At 42.0% G+C, this 17,234-nt stretch overlaps 1 protein-coding gene across 2 annotated transcripts in view; it reads right to left on the bottom strand.

Annotated features, from left to right (window-relative positions):
• LOC110505520 (regulator of G-protein signaling 6) overlaps positions 1 to 15,547 on the bottom strand; it is a 59,131-nt gene extending 43,584 nt beyond the window's left edge. The window contains exons 1-2 of one of the 2 annotated variants that reach the window (XM_021584793.2): positions 15,175 to 15,547; positions 12,686 to 12,798 (exon numbers count right to left, since the gene is read on the bottom strand). In XM_021584793.2, the coding sequence (XP_021440468.2) occupies positions 12,686 to 12,772 (87 nt within the window). In that variant the 5' untranslated portion in view covers positions 12,773 to 12,798; positions 15,175 to 15,547. Of the gene's footprint in view, positions 1 to 12,685; positions 12,799 to 15,001; positions 15,124 to 15,174 lie in introns of those variants that run through there. The other variant, XM_036963066.1, reaches the window with a different exon arrangement.
• Positions 15,548 to 17,234: the final 1,687 nt, after the last annotated feature.

The raw sequence follows: 17,234 nt of genomic DNA, 5'->3' as shown, positions 1-17,234 counted from the left end.
GATAGCTAGGTGAAACAACAACATCCCAATCGTAGTGAGTTCATTTTCCCTCAATTAAGTACTTATCAGCAAAGTCAGTGCTAGAAGACAAGTGCCATTTCTTTTTTAGGGGTTGAGTATAGCCTGAGGGTAAGGAAGGGGCCTTCCCCCTAGGCAAGCACCAGGGTCTTGAAGATGATGTGTGCTTCGACTGAAAGCCATTGGAGTGTGCGGACGAGCTGGGTGACATTGAGCTTGGATCCTGCTGTACACAAGTTCACATGGGGTTGCGGCCATTTAATTCTAAAAACAGTTATACTGTCATCTGGGCACAGAAAACAGTACCTTTTGTAGTCTCTTCATGTTACGTTGCCATTTAGCTCCAGATCAAACTAGTCTAGCCAGTGGTTTTCAGCAAACAGAAGACGTTGGGCTTATCACAGAATGTGTCCCAGACAAGATTTTGCACCTTAGTACCTTAGCTGAATCATATTATTATTTAACCAACATCAAATAATTGTCTAATTTACACAGTTCTTCTAACACAGTGCTGTTCTGGTGGTGCTGCGAACTCAACATCCAGCAGTCTTTAAGGGAAAGCTTACAGCGCTGTTCTGTTCTGGAGATGCTTTTTCCTCCACTCCCAAAGTGAATAAGCATGTGACAGCATCGCAGAAGCAATTAGGTCTTTAGGGGATTAGCAAAGTACAAAAAAGCCATGTAAAGCAAGCAACAATTGAACACACAGTTGTGCTATCAAAGGTTGCTCAGTGAAAAATATACATATGTTTATAAATGTGCATTTGTTGGTAACTCCATTACTGGTATGGCATCAGAACATGGGAATAACCATTTTAGCTTCTTCTCGTGTTTCAGTCTGACTTCAGCAGAGCCCTAACTCTTCTCTGTTCTGGGCCGTATTGATTCACATGATTATTGTGTGCTTAAAAGCTTTAGGGCTCTTTTTCCGCCTTCCCTCTGACCTTATGAAGACTAATATCCACTTTAAGTTAATGTAGGCTCAAATTCAGGGCTTTGTGCATTTCAGTCTTAGAAAATGAGCCCTGTAGCAGGTAGAGGTAAGCAGTTTTGAGCCATTGTGGGTTTACTGAATGTTATTTCACCTCTGATAGATTCTGTACTTAGTTCCCACTGTAATATCTTTGTCTATATATCATGTAATAGGTCATCAGTCAAAATGAGATAATGCCTTCTATGTTCCACAGTCTTTACCTCCCTCCAGGAGATTGGCATTGCCTGCATTTTCCCTTTGTAGGGAATTTCGTTGCACTGTGGAATAAATGTGGTGAGGCATTTGAGATGAATATTCTGACCACAGCCTTTTGAGTTATAGACAGACAAATAAGAGTGAGATTCTGTACACATTAGTCCTTGGTGGTTAGTTGAGGTCTGTGTAAAGACTCTCTCTGTTGAGGTTGACAGCTATTTTCAAGACAGAGAGAGAAACAGCGTGAGAGAGAGAGAGAGAGAGAGAGAGAGAGAGAGAGAGAGAGAAACAACGTGAGAGACAGAGAGAGTGGGAGACAGCTAGAGAAAGAGAGAGGGAGAGAGGGAGAGAGAGAGAGAGAGAGAGAGAGAACATGATCGTGTGGTTTCTAACACTCACATAAATGCCAGCTAGTTTAACTTTCTTTACTTGAAAATCTCCATTTACCTTTGTCTGCCTACATGACACTGAGGACAAGACTTAATATTAAAATATTCAAGCTGGTTATGTATATTCTATTTGCTGCAGGTGGTTGTTATATAACTGTAGTCAATCCACTCTGACCTTATACCTTGTCTTAGCAACATGGATCAGGTATGGTAATATTGTTTTCTGGGACGATAGCTTAAAAATGGATACATGATTGAGAACATTCTAATCACCAGGCCAGGTTGTATTTCTTCCTGCTTGCTTTTTCCGCCATTGAGCTGTGGCTTTCTGACAATGAGAAACACAAGAAGCTAAACCACGCAGAACGGTTCCAATTGGGTGAGCTGTCAGTGAATCCTGGCGGGTAATCAGCTATTCTGATGCAGGTCCATGAACCCAGGCCAATAGTCTGGCCCTCTGAGGGCTCTCCAGGAAGACGAGTTGGCTGTGGTGATTAACATTTGCGGCGGGTGACTCATCCATGCTTCGCCCACATCAGACAGACAATTACAGAGACCCTCCGACACTCCAGGAACACCACAGTCCATCCTTACCTTACAGACCAATGTTATCCTGACCTGATGACTTGTTCTATATGCTACAAGGAGATTATTCAAATGCTATGTTGAAGAAAACCAATCTGCATGCCTCAGATCGTCATCAAAACAGACATGAAAGGAGAGCAGATGGTGATATGTTAAGTTGCTGAAAGTGTTTTACATGATCAACACAATATTTCCACAATGTTATTCTGTGACACTAGTGAAACACAGCAATATTAAGATTGAACGCTAGGCCCACACTGGCTTACTGTCAGATGTAAAAAAGCAGCCATCCACTGTCATGCTTGACCCAACATTAAGTGTGTGACTATATTCTCTCATTGTTTATCTGTGATCTCACATTCTTCCTCAAGCCCCTCTGCCCTATGGCTTTGAGGAGACAGCATGAGTAGCCTGCAGTCCCCGGCATCACTGGCTGCGAGCACAACACAGAAACAGCATACAGTGTGAAAATCTACTGGAGCATTTAGCAAAAACACTGTTTCTTAGACCACGACCTCCAGAGGTTTGAATGTGCCTGTATTGAAGTCGGTGCTGCATTGGAAGCTGAAACAGACTAACAGAAAGGCTCCATTAGAAGAGCCAAATATTGACTGGTAGAATACAGTAGAATATGTTTGACTGTGGCAGGTTCACTGAGCCTCATGTTGCTCTACTTCCCTGAGATAAGGTCAAATAGCCACAGACTCTGTGATCTAGTGCAGGGCTTCCCAAATTCAGTCCTGGGCACACCAGGTTCTTAGCGGGGAGGGGGAGGGGGGGGGGGGGGGGCAGGACCGAAACCTGATCTAATGGATGGTGCAACTCTCCAGTCCAGAGCTTCATTCAGTGTGTCAACAGCACCGCAGGCCACCCACAGAGAGGCCTGCCAATCACATGCCTAACTGTCAGACCAGAGAGGATTCGGTCCTTTCACCCAGACAGGTCATGGAGAAATGACGAGAGCAGCTGTTCTGTTTACACGTCACACACTAAAGGACAGGGATTTCAAATCAAAGATTTCAGAGCCCGCCTGATCATTGATTTGATTGCATTTCAACTGATTTAAATATCATTGAAAGACAAATCGTCTTCAACTCTATCCCTGTGGGGTGGAGGTTGTCATACCCAATTGCTGGGCATATCTACTGTAAGATGGTATTTAAGGCATGTTCCATTTACCCTACTCTGGAGTTCCAAGCTGTATTGCCGCCTGCGGTGGGTGAGGCGCGACCTAAGGGGGTTGTGGGGCATGCAGCAGTTGGGGCAGCGTGGTGCCTGATTCCTCCCTTGACTTGTAGTACCAGTACAGATGGAGAGAGAGCAGAGAGAGAATCCTCACTGAGAAGATGTCCCCCAGCTAGCTGGAGAAAAGCCCTTAATTTCTTCACAGTGTTTTTACTATTTAGTGGTGAATAATCCCTTTAACGAAATACATATTGCAAATGATACAATAAAAATGTTGTTTTAGCAAACCTCCAGGATTTTTAGGGGATATCTGCATAATTACAATTTGGATGGGTAAAATAATTCTCAAAAAGTCCATTACAGTCTAAAGAGAGGGAGCGTTAGTGTTGTGTGACAATTTGAGATAGCCTTTATAATACAACAGTATCAAAACTGGAATACGCAGACAGTTTGGAGACCAAGCCTGGCCTCAATACACAAGCTTGAGCGCAATCGTATGAGTGACACCATGCCAGCACTTCTGAAATGCCTGCCTTGGCACCAGTGGACACGCTTGTAAAACCATTCATGCTTGAGAGAGAGAGAGAGAGAGAGAGAGAGAGAGAGAGAGAGAGAGAGAGAGAGAGAGAGAGAGAGAGAGAGAGAGAGAGAGAGAGAGAGAGAGAGAGAGAGAGAGAGAGAGAGAGAGAGAGAGAGAGAGAGAGAGAGAGAGAGAGAGAGAGAGAGAGAGAGAGAGAGAGAGAGAGAGAGAGAGAGAGAGAGAGAGAGAGAGAGAGAGAGAGAGAGAGAGAGAGAGAGAGAGAGAGAGAGAGAGAGAGAGAGAGAGAGAGAGAGAGAGAGAGAGAGAGAGAGAGAGAGAGAGAGAGAGAGAGAGAGAGAGAGAGAGAGAGAGAGAGAGAGAGAGAGAGAGAGAGAGAGAGAGAGAGAGAGAGAGAGAGAGAGAGAGAGAGAGAGAGAGAGAGAGAGAGAGAGAGAGAGAGAGAGAGAGAGAGAGAGAGAGAGAGAGAGAGAGAGAGAGAGAGAGAGAGAGAGAGAGAGAGAGAGAGAGAGAGAGAGAGAGAGAGAGAGAGAGAGAGAGAGAGAGAGAGAGAGAGAGAGAGAGAGAGAGAGAGAGAGAGAGAGAGAGAGAGAGAGAGAGAGAGAGAGAGAGAGAGAGAGAGAGAGAGAGAGAGAGAGAGAGAGAGAGAGAGAATGCTAGCCGGTTCCATGATTCGAGCCATTCATTCTGCTGTGTAATATGTTGTAAAACATGTATTCTCATGTGCATTGAACTGTAATGACCTTTAGGTCTCAGAGGGCTGGTAAAACATAACAGCTGGTTAAAATATTAGTAGCATTACTTGACTGTGACTATTATATCAGTTGGAGTATACTTTATATTTAAATCTTCTCATCCTAGGGATACAGGCTTAAAGCAGCCTGAATAGTCCATCCACCAAGCAAAAGAGCGTTCACATTTAAAGCTACAATATGTAACTTTTTGGGAGACCTGACCAAATTCATATAGAAATGTGCATTATAGATCTCATTGAAAGCAAGAATAAGAAGTGGTAGATCTGTTACATGCGCTATTTCTATGCTTCCCGATCTTAAGTTTCATTTTGTGTCTTTTACTTTAGGTTTTGTACACCAACTTTAAACAGTTGAAAATACAATATTGTTGGTTATGGAAAATATATTTCACAGCGGTTTAGATTGTACAATGATTCTCTACACTATACTTGGTTGTTTTGCCACATAAACTGAAATTAGGTGAACTATTAACATTTTTGCAACCAGGAAATGGCAGAGTGGTTTCTGCATAGTGCAGCTTTAAAAGAGCTGTATTTAAAAAATTACACACAGTGTACTTTGTGTTGTGTTGGAACAATAACTGTAGGCAGGGTGCTGAATTGACTCCTCAACTAGGCCTCTGCGGGACTCATTGAAGTGTTAGTCCCTCAAGATCAATATTAACACACTAACAATTGTTCAAGAACCATCTGTATTGGAAGTTTATAAGACCATGCAGAGCACAGCTATACACTCACACTTCAGGTACAAATGGGGTACAAATGGGGTACAAATGGGGTAACAAACATGAAACACAGAACCAACACTTGATTCTCTTTAGGCAGAGAGAAAGCATCCCATGAGTTCCCGGACAACAATAGTTGTGTATACAGCAAGCCACTGCCACAGAGAAGAACCCAGAGTTAGAACAGAGTCACAGAATAATGAGGGGGGGAGACACATTTGTCCTGGGGACTGGAGAGCTGACTTGTCTATTAATAGTCTATTAATAATTGCATTTTCCAGCACAGCAGAGATCCTTGTCACAGGCTGGTTTTCACACAGCTCCCGCCACTTGCATTAATTTGTCCTCCATGTATTGCCTTAAACATGCCAGACAAAGTAAGACAAAACACACTAAATGTGTAGGGGCCATTAAGCAGGACAGGTGTGTGTGTGTGCATACATTACATATTGAGCTCTCTCACAGAGGTCTTGCAGCAATAAGGTGTGCCACAGTTATGATATTGTTTTGCTTCAACAATTCCTCTCCGAGAGAAAACTACATTGAACAATTCAACAATAAGCCCAAGGGGGTGTGGTATATGGCCAATATACCACGGCTAAGGGCTGTTCTTAAGCACAACACAACACGGAGTGCCTGGATACAGCCCTTAGCTGTGGTATATTGGCCATATACCACAACCCCCCGAGGTGCCTTATTGCTATTCTACTGGTTACCAATGTAATTAGAGCAGTAAAAATAAATGTTTTATCAGACCAGTGGTATACCACGGCTGTCAGCCAATCAGCATTCAGGGCTTGAACCACCCAGTTTATAAGACACAATACAGCCAAGACTAGACAGGATAAGCATTCTTCACTTTCTGTGTAGTCAGGCTTTCTGTAATGGGTAAATGCACAGTCAGTTTTGTCTAACTGCACATCCAGGTTAATATTATTGCAATTCGCTCTCAACAAAAGAAAGTCTTAGACACGGCCCTGAAGTCAATACATAGTCCTACCAATTACAGCTTCACAGCTACAGAGACTGGGGTGAAAACTCTGCATGATGTTTTCATACCGTACCATCAGTGGGCTATACTGTGACTGGCCGTTGTTCTTTGCATTAGGATAATGCATTTCTTCCGGCTGAAGTGTGACCAGGCCTTGGGGACGACGGCAGCAGAGCATATTGATAACCATCTGGTCCTCCCTCAGCACCATCTCACACTGACTACACCAGGCTGCCTGCCCAGAGGGCCATTCAAATGCAGAGCAGCTGGGCTAGAGTACACCGCCACCTCAACCTCAACACTGCATCACACATCACATACCCAGCATCACACATACCTCAGCATCACACATACTCAGCATCACACACACATATAATCAAAGATACAGAGGAATTAGAGATATGAAGCATTGGACATACAGAAAGTCAGTGATAGAAAGGAGTCTGTGGTGTTGTACCACCATCAGAAACACAGAAATTCAGAGATCTTGTAAGGTCTCTTTGATTGAAAGAAATCACTCATGTCTGTCTGTCTAGTCTGCGAGACTCTTGATATCGTCAGCATCTCAGACTGCCTCTGCTACTCTATCATAGCTTCGCTTTCGCTTTCGCACAGGTACATGTTTTGTTTTCTTTTTTGTCAGTGTACTTCTTCAGTGTCATTCATAAAAAAGGTCATTCATTGCTGCTGCTCGAATGGACTTCTTCTCTTCTCTCACTTCCTTGGCTTCTCTCTCAAGAATCTCAAGCGGGGCTAGACTCCTTCTTGTTTTACATTTGTGTACACAGGGCATCAAGATGTCTGCTCTGTAACAATAAACATGTATTTGAGTTCATAATATGCATGACACATTGCAAAAATACGACGCATATTACGCATAAAACTGACAAAATTGTATCATCTTTGTATGAGGTATGATGGCAATTAGCTACTTTCTCTATGCAATTGGCTCAACTTACCAGAGGGCAAACATTTGGACTATATTAGCCCACACAGCTACCAGGATACACTTACATTCTAGGTTAATAACCTCATATTGCAGCTTATAGAGACCACAACTGATGTATAAAACACTCTTAAAGATATCTACTTTGATTTAGATACAAGTATCTTGAAACCTACAACACATTAAATTCATTTGACTTGGTGAAAAGCTTACCGCTTTTTCCATGTGGTTTCTTCCTTCACAGACTCCATTATAAATGTTGTGTATGGTTTCTTCCTTCACAGACCCCATTATAAATGTTGTGTATGGTTTCTTCCTTCACAGACTCCATTATAAATGTTGTGTATGGTTTCTTCCTTCACAGACTCCATTATAAATGTTGTGTATGGTTTCTCCCTTCACAGACTCCATTATAAATGTTGTGTATGGTTTCTTCCTTCACAGACCCCGTTATAAATGTTGTGTATGGTTTCCTAGAAACAAGGGATGGCTCAACTAATCCTTTGGCTCAACTTACCCCTCTCTCCCATATATACTGTACAGTGCTTTCATAAAGTGTTCACACCCCTTGACTTTTTCCACATTTTGTTGTATTACAAAGTGGGATTAAAATTGATTTAATTGTAATTGATTTGTCAATGATCCACACAAAATACCCTGTAATTTCAAAGTGGAAGAACAATTACATTAAAATAAAAGTAAATAAAAGTAAAAATATATACAGTACCAGTCAAAAGTTTAGACACACCTACCCATTCAAGGGTTTTTCTTTATTTATACTATTTTCAACATTGTAGAATAGTAGTGAAGACATCAAAACTATAAAATAACCCATACAGAATCATGTAATAATCAAAAAAGTGTTAAACAAAGGCCAGGTCATCTGATGCAGTACTCCATCACTCTTCTGCTTGGTCAAACAGCCCTTACATAGCCTGGAGGTGTGTTGGGTCATTGTCCTGTTGAAAAACAAATGATAGTCCCACTAAGCGCAAACCAGAATCACTGCAGAATGCTGTGGTATCCATGCTAGTTAAGTGTGCCTTGAATTCTAAATAAATAACTGACAGTGTAACCAGCAAAGCACCCCCACACCATCACATCTCCTCCTCCATGCTTCACGGTGAGAACCACACATGCAGAGATCATCCGTTCACCTACTCCGCATCTCACTAAGACACGGAGGTTATAACCAAAAATCGCAAATTTGGACTAATCAGACCAAAGGACAGATTTCCAGGGATCTAATGTCCATTACTTGTGTTTCTTGGCCCAAGCAAGTCTCTTCTTATTATTGGTGTCCTTTAGTAGTGGTTTCTTTGCAGAAATTTGACCATTAAGGCCTGATTCATGCAGTCTCCTCTGAACAGTTGATGTTGAGATGTGTCTGTTACTTAAAGTCTGTGAAGCATTTATTAGGGCTGCAATTTCTGAGGCTGGTAACTCTAATGAACTTATCTTCTACAGCAGCGGTAACTCTGGGTCTTCCTTTCCTGTGGTGGTCCTCATGAGAGACAGTTTCATCATAGCGCTTGATGGTTTTTGCGACTGCACTTGAATAAACTTTAAAAGTTCTTGACATTGTCCAGATTGACTGACCTTCATGTCTTAAAATAATGATGGACTGTCGTTTCTCTTTGCTTATTTGAGCTGTTCTTGTCATAATATGGACTTGGTCTTTTACCAAATAGGGCTATCTTCTGTATACCACCCCTACCTTGTCACAACACAGCTTAAACTAATTAAGAAGGAAAGAAATTCCACAAATTAACGTTTAACAAGTCACAAATGTTAATTGAAATGCATTCCCGGCGATTACTTCATGAAGCTGGTTGAGAGAATGCCAATAGTTTGCAAAGCTGTCATCAAGGCAAAGGTTGGCTACTTTGAAGAATAACAAATATCAAATATATTTTATTTGTTTAACACTTTTTTGGTTACTACATGATTCCATGTGTTACTTCATCATTTTGATGTCTTCACTATTATTCTACAATGTATAACATTGTAAAAATAAAGAAAAACCCTGGAATGGGTAGGTGTGTCCAAACTTTTGACTGGTACTATATATATGAAAAATATAACATGAATATATCTTGATTAGATAAGTATTCAACCCCATGAGTCAGTGTCTAATCACCTTTGGCAGTGATTACAGCTGTAAGTCTTTCTGGGTAAGTCTCTAAGAACACTTTCCCATTATTCTTTACAGGGGCGGCAGGGTAGCCTAGTGGTTAGAGTGTTGGACTAATAAATCCCCGAGCTGACAAGGTACAAATCTGTCGTTCTGCCCCTGAACAGGCAGTTAACCCACTGTTCCTAGGCCGTCATTGAAAATAAGAATTTGTTCTTAACTGACTTGCCTAGTAAAATTAAAACAGAATTCTTCAAACTCTGTCAAATTGGTTGTTGATCATTGCTAGACAACCATTGCAAGGTCTTGCCATATATTTTCAAGCAGATTTAAGTCAAAACTTTAACTCAGCCTTGGTAAGCAACTCCAGTGTAGATTTGGCCTTGTGTTTTAGGTTATTGTCCTGCTGAAAAGTGAATTCTTATCTCAGTGTCTGGTAGAAAGCAGACTGAACCAGGTTTTCCTCTGGGAGTTTTCCTGTTCTTATCGCCATTCCATTTATTTTTTATCCTGAAAAACTCCACAGTCCCATACCCATAACAAGATGCAGCCACCACTATGTTTAAACACATTTTTTATTCTGTACAGGCTTCCTTCTTTTCACTCCGTCAATTAGGTTAGTATTGTGGAGTAACTACAATGTTTTTTGATCCAACCTCAGTTTTCTCCTACAACAGACATTAAACTCTGTAACTGTTTTAAAGTCACCACTGGCCACATGGGGACATAATCTCACCATGATCAAAGGGATATTCAAGTCCATGCAACTTATTATGTGACTTGTTAAGCAAATGTTTACTCCTGAACTGTTTGCCACTATGGCCTATTTATTGCCTTAAATCTCCCCTATCATACCTCATTTGCACACACTGTATATAGACTTTTCTATTGAAAAACTGACTGTATGTTTGTTTATTCCATGTGTAACTCTGTGTTGTTGTTTGTGTTGCACTGCTTTGCTTTATCTTGGCCAGGTCGCAGTTGTAAATGAGAACTTGTTCTCAACTGGACTACCTGGTTAAATAAAGGTGAAATAAAAAAGAAAAAAATAACAAAGGGTTTGAATACTTATCGACTCAGGATATTTCAACTTTTCAAGTTTTGTTAATATGTACAAAATTTGAAAAACATAATTCCACTTTGACATTATTGGGTATTGTGTGTAGACCACTGACATAAAACGAATTTTAATCCATTTTAAATGCAGGCAGTAAGACAACAAAATGTGGAAAGAGTCAAGAGGTGTGAATACTTTTTGAAGGCACTTCAAGTAATATCCCTGTAAATCTGCTAATCCACAATAATCATCTGACTACTGTTGTTGTTGTTGTTGTTGTTGTTGGTGATTAAAACATGAATGTTCCTGTTCAACCAAAGCAGCAGGACTTGTGTAGCATTAGCTACCCGTCAGAACATAATGCTTCAAGTCGTAGAATGGACAGAGGAATTACGTTTTAAAACGCTTACAGTGTCCACAGTAACATATAATCAATGGCCCAGCCCAGCCCGGGTGGTGTTCCACAACATGACAGCCCCTTTCAAAGCATGTAAGATCCTGGAAAAACAACTTTCAATAAAACGTTCAAAAGCGTTTCCATGTACACTCACAAAGTCCTTTTCTATAGCGTCAGTAGGCAATAGGACACCTGTTATCAGAGCAGAATGCCTGCAGCTCAAAGGGAGCTGAATAAGGAGCATGAAAAATACATTCATACAAACATGTGATTACTGAGGCCCTCATCGGGAAGCACTGGCAGCCCTCAGGCCAGGCAGCAATTTAGTGTCTGAATCAGAATACATCAGCCAGGAACAATCAGAGGCTGGAAAAGCCATCTGCAATCTATGGAGGGTGAATATTTATGAGAGTGAAGTGTGTCAGACAGCTACAGATTGTGGATCTTAATATGAGCTAGTTTGATACAGCTGGAAAATAAGCCTGCAGCCACAGGAAATGTGAATTGTGTAGATTATAAATAATGGGCATTTTTATACGGTTTGATGCCTTTTTATTAAGGGAAATCAGGTCTGAAATTTCAAAGTGGAAATTACAAACTTCAGAAGTCTTTTTAAACCTCAAATACACTACAAGGTATGTCCTACATTGTAGGAAAGTTCTCCTGCAATATGGTGATCAAATTAAGATCCTACATCTGTAGATGCTGTACTCTAGGAGCTAAAGATGTCTCCATTTGCTTCAATCTTCATTAGATTGTGTCGTGTCTGACATGTAAAGCCACTGTCCAACATCTCTGTAAGGCGTGTGACCACATTAAACCACATTAAACCTGCTAATGTTCTGACTGCTCATTCAGGTGGATAGGAGAAGTGGAGGCTTGAGGGCTAAGTGGTCATTCTAGGACCTGTATTTCAGCACTGAACAAGGCACAGGATCATGTCAACTCTTCATTATCATTATAATCATGCTCGGAGAACTTCAATCAGAGAAAAATGTTTTCTTGAACCATGTCATCATCCATCCCCTACTGACTCCATTTCTTTTATCAAATCATTTGTTTATCTCTCCCCACTATTACATAGTCATTAGCAAAAATGACAAAAAATAACAGAATGGAATTGGATCTGTCAACTCTTTGCTTTAGTTTTTCCATCATCAGCACATTGGGACAGGTTTTTGAATGGGCCTGCCTGTGCCGAGTGGCTCCAGAGAGAGCAGACAAGCCCAACCCTGGAGGAACAGCTACTTCCTCTGAGTCCCACACTACATCATTACCCATGGTGCAGCTCATCCTCTCCTCTTCTCTCCTCTCCAATCAAATGACAGGCATTGAGACTCAAGTGCCTTAGGGATTGTATAATTACCCTTGACACATAAAGGACTTTTCTCTCCCAAACCCAAACGGATGGAGAGCTTATTAAAACTTCAGAGGGCTGCAGAGTGCAGACAGTCTGCCGGGTTGTTATTGTTGTTATTGGTTATTGTGGCCATTGTGGGTCCCGTCAGTGACTGTGTCTAAACCCACAGAGAGAGGGTTTAGAACATGTTCCATTACATGTCATTGGATGTGGCTCTTCCTGTCATATTCCTATGGTTCAGACATGGAGATTTAACTGTTCTAGACATTAGGAGAGAGGTGTCAGGAACCACTGTGAGATTCATTACTGTCTTCAATGGATACCTACATTGGGTGCTTACTTATACAGTCCGTACCTTCTTGTAAATTATAAAATTGTCCTATACCATGTTATATGGGCTGTCAGAGAAACACATACCTTTCTATAAACTATCATGTTGGGAGAGTCCTCAGGATCGGTTGTCCCCACACCCTGTTGTCCCAGGTCTCTGGATGCCTCCGCCATGCCTGCTGTGTCCTAGGCTCAGGAGGCTGCATGGGCATAGAGAGACAGGAAGCAGAGGGGAGTAAGAGGAGAGGACCAACATCACTGTAAAAAATGATTCATCATACTGTATATATTCATTTATTCAGGTTGCCCAAATAGACCATTTTTGGTAGTTCCTCACAGCAATGCTTTCACTTGGTTCAGATATATTTGAAGACTTTCATTCCAAAACACTGTATATCCATTTTCAGAAATGTTGGTAAATTAGCTTTTGTTTTACAGAGAAACAAGTAGTACTGCTAGGTTTTACACAGTCAAATGTAACAAATAACAACATTTTTATAAAGAAATATTAAAATCATACATTATATATATTTGTTTTTATATAATTCAATACAGTCATATGAGATCTGTATGTAAAACATTTGACATTTTTTTCATTGACAACAGCTCTCAAAATACTGCACGGTAACAAAGCCTTAGCAGTAATGCAGCACAGTGAAGTGAAAATGAACTAGCTAACTAAAGCCAAGAAAAATGTCAAGCCTGTAAGTCCAAGTGGCAGAATTCCCTTGCAACAATAATATATAATCGGCATTGCACAGCCTTCCACTGATTAGCTATAGATACTCAATGGTGTTCAGGACATTAATGAGTCGGAAACTGTAAATAGGAATGATAATAGGTAGATAGTGTGGTAGATAGTGTGTTGTGCATATCAGCGCTGACTTTGCTGATAACTGCTTTATTGAGGAAAAATGTTCTTATTACAACTGTGATATGTAGTTGTCTCACCTAGCTGTCTTAAGATGAATGCACTGTAAGTCGTTCTGGATAAGAACGTCTGCTAAATGACTAAAATGTAAATGTAAATGTAGGTGATGTGCAATAAGCATATCGCTGAATACACTAGGCCACTATGGTTAAAACCTTGACCATTTGCACGGCTAAGACACCATGAGCCACACAGTGTGCTTCACCTTAGATCAGACTTGCCAGTCCTGTGTACTCTCATGATGTAAGGATTCAAATTCTACCGTAAGCGATTATACATGACCTCCATTCAATATCCATCCCACTACAGCTCTCTCTCTCTCTCTCTCTCTCTCTCCCTCCCTCTCTACAGGATGATTCATTCTGTTTAACTAATGATTTTCATAACTTCACAAGGCTACAATCGTATCCACCTCCAGTTGAGTTGTAGTGTGCATCAGATTGGCATAAGCATTTGTAATCATCCATCAGGCAGCGAAAAAGAGAGGATTACATCCTTTGACACATTCATAATTTTGGAGTAGCCCTACATAGAACAGACAGAGAGGATAAAGCTTCCAGGAACAGTTTTATATATATATAAAGCCTTATCATACGCCTGACTGGGCTTTTCATTTGAATAAGTATTTGTGTTCCACTACCGGAAAGTCTCATAGGTTATTGTGGTTTATCTGAAGGGAGGATACACTGTGTGTAAGACACACTACATTCTGAAACAGCAGGGCGCAAGCTTTACAAAATGACATGAAATGAAATGTTCATACAGGGCATGAATCAGTAAAACAACATTTTGTCTGAGAGCAGCCACTGGTGAGTGTGTTTCAGTACAATTACATAATTGTGTCTTGAAGTGTGGCCACTTGCTGCATTGTAATCCACAACAAACAGACTATAATGGTGAGAGAATCGGATTGAGATTGAATACCTTCAATAGGCGACTAGCTGCACAGCACTAGACACACAAGTTTGTGTTGAGTATCTCATAGTAATGATTTCAACTGTTGAGCACACAGAGATCATTATGCTATGGAGCAGGAGGCAGTAATCATGCACATGATGGTACTATCAAGCCCCTTCTGATCCAGTGTTGTTATTGCCACCATGATGATGGATAGAGGAGCTGTCTGCAGCCCACATTGATTAGCAGAATGTCTAAGTAACCAGGAGTTCATAAACTACGTTAACATCATATCATTTGATCAATTTCTCCTACTATTTGACAGTCTGTATGAATTATATGACACCTGCAAGCATGCAAATCTAACCTCACAGAACACCAGTCCCTTAGATGTCTGTGTTAGAGTTAACCGGATGGAACACAGGCACTGACATACAGACACTGACATCTCCATGCTCACAGACAGAGACAGCCCCAGAACCACAACAAGTAGATCAGCACACCACTGGACAATGTGTCAAATAACTCCTGCATTCCCTCAAAAACAAACCGATTAACAAACCATTGACACTCACCATCTAATCCTATAGCCTCAACAGGAGACTCTGAGCTGTGGGGAAGAGTTGATGCACAACAGGCACAAAACAGACATGCAGTTGATCATGCACAGCCAATCCTCCTCACCCACACCAGCCTGCCAATACAATGCTCCTGACATCTCCCAACTAATGAAGCATTCATTCATTACCTTAGCAACAAAATAATGCCTTGTCCACTGCTCCCTGTTTTGCTGTCCTTATCAACAAGCAGCAGACAGGTTCATGATATAATTGGCAGGGGGGGGGGATAAAAAAATAAAAAAAGAGGGGATGAAAGCAGTGGAGCAGCGAGAGGGAGAGAGAGCGAGCAGCTGGTTGGTCACTGCAGTATTCCTCTATTCCTCCTCTTCTCCAGTCCTCTGTCTGCCATGGGAGGGAGCCCGGAGTGGAGCGGAGCAGTCAGAGAGATCCTCGCCTCGAAAGTGTGCTCCTCTCTTCCTGTGTGTGTGTGTATCTGTGTGTGTGAGGGAGAGAGAATTAGAGAGGCAGATCGAGTTGGGAAAGGGGGAGGGACGGAGGAAGAGAAGATGAAGTGAAAAAGAGAGGGAGGAGAGAAAGACAGAGAAAAGAGAAAGCCTGAGTGAGAGAATGGTTGAGAGAGAAGAGATGAGGTGGAGTGAGAGAGCTTTGGATGCTGGGGAGCAGAGAGAGCGGTACACACTGCAGCAGCGCCCACTGATGTTGAAAGTAAGAATCATTCCATTAAGAGGACACTGAAATTGTAATAAAGGCCAAGTTACACTTTGACTGTACAGAGTGAATGTGAAATAAGCTCTTAGAGGAATATAGATGGAGAGATAATGGAGAGAATTAAATGTATAGGTTGTTAATCCACATTTTCATTAACATTTAATTGAAAGCCCATATTCTATACAAGACCACACATAAATGAATGTACAAGTCAAAGGCTACCGGTTTTTAAATGGTCCGATCTAAGACTTCCGCCACTTAATGAACTGACATGTATCCTGCACTGTAGTTATTCTCAAAAAAACTGCCCTCCATCCCACCCCATCCCCCTCTCTCACACTCTCTTCTCCTCTCTCCAGGACCATTCAAGCTTAAATAGTGAACCAAAACAGTCAAAGCATTTTTTTAATCCTATAAATTAGATCCAAAAGTCCCCCGAGGAATATTCTCACAGAAATACATTGCATGGCCAATTTGTGAATGCATGCACACACGCACACACACACAAATACTTTTCACAGAAGCAGTTAACGGGTTACATATATGAATACAAACAGTACTTGTATTGCAGCTTTTATCCTCACTCCGTGTGTGTGTGTGTGTGTGTGTGTGTGTGTGTGTGTGTGTGTGTGTGTGTGTGTGTGTGTGTGTGTGTGTGTGTGTGTGTGTGTGTGTGTGTGTGTGTGTGTGTGTGTGTGTGTGTGTGTGTGTGTGTGTGTGTGTGTGTGTGTGTGTGTGTGTGTGTGTGTGTGTGTGTGTGTGTGTGTGTGTGTGTGTGTGTGTGTGTGTGTGCGTGCGTGCGTGCGTGCGTGCGTGCGTGCGTGCGTGTGTGTGTGTGTGTGTGTGTGTGCGTGTGTGTGTGTGCCCACATCACTCAGCTAAGGACTCTGGTACTGAACACCTCCCTCTCCAATTAGATCCTGGACTTCCTGCTGGGCCGTCCCCAGGTGGTGAGGGTAGGCAACAACACAGTCGCCATGCTGGCCCATGCTCAACACGGGGGCCTCTCAGGGGTGCTTAGTCCCCTCCTGTACTTCCTGTTCACCCAGGACTGTGTGGCCAAGCATGACTCAAACACCATCATTACGTTTGGTGACGACACAATGGTGGTAGGCCTGATCACCAACGACGATAAGACAGCTTATAGGGAGGAGGTCAGAGACCTGGCAGTCTGGTACCAGGACAACATCTCCCTCAACGTCAGCAAGACAAAGGAGCTGATCGAGCACACCCCCATCCACATCAATGGGGCTGTAGTGGAACAGGTTGAAAGCTTCATGGTCCACAAACACCAACACAGTCGCGAAAAGGGCACGAGAAGGTCTCGTCAGTCTCAGGAGGCTGACATTTTTTGGCATGGGCGCTCAGATCCTCAAACAGTCCTACAGCTGCATAATTGAGAGCATCTTGACTGGCTGCATCACAGTTTGGTATGGCAACTGCTAGGCATCCGACGTCAAGGCGCTACAGAGGCGCGTACGGCCCAGTACATCACTGAGGCCGAGATCCCTGCCATCCA

This window comes from Oncorhynchus mykiss, chromosome 25, assembly GCF_013265735.2.
Source record: "Oncorhynchus mykiss isolate Arlee chromosome 25, USDA_OmykA_1.1, whole genome shotgun sequence".
In the NCBI taxonomy this organism is placed as follows: Eukaryota; Metazoa; Chordata; class Actinopteri; order Salmoniformes; family Salmonidae; genus Oncorhynchus; species Oncorhynchus mykiss.
Note: the sequence above shows the minus strand (reverse complement) of the source record. Positions and strands in the feature narration are given on the sequence as shown.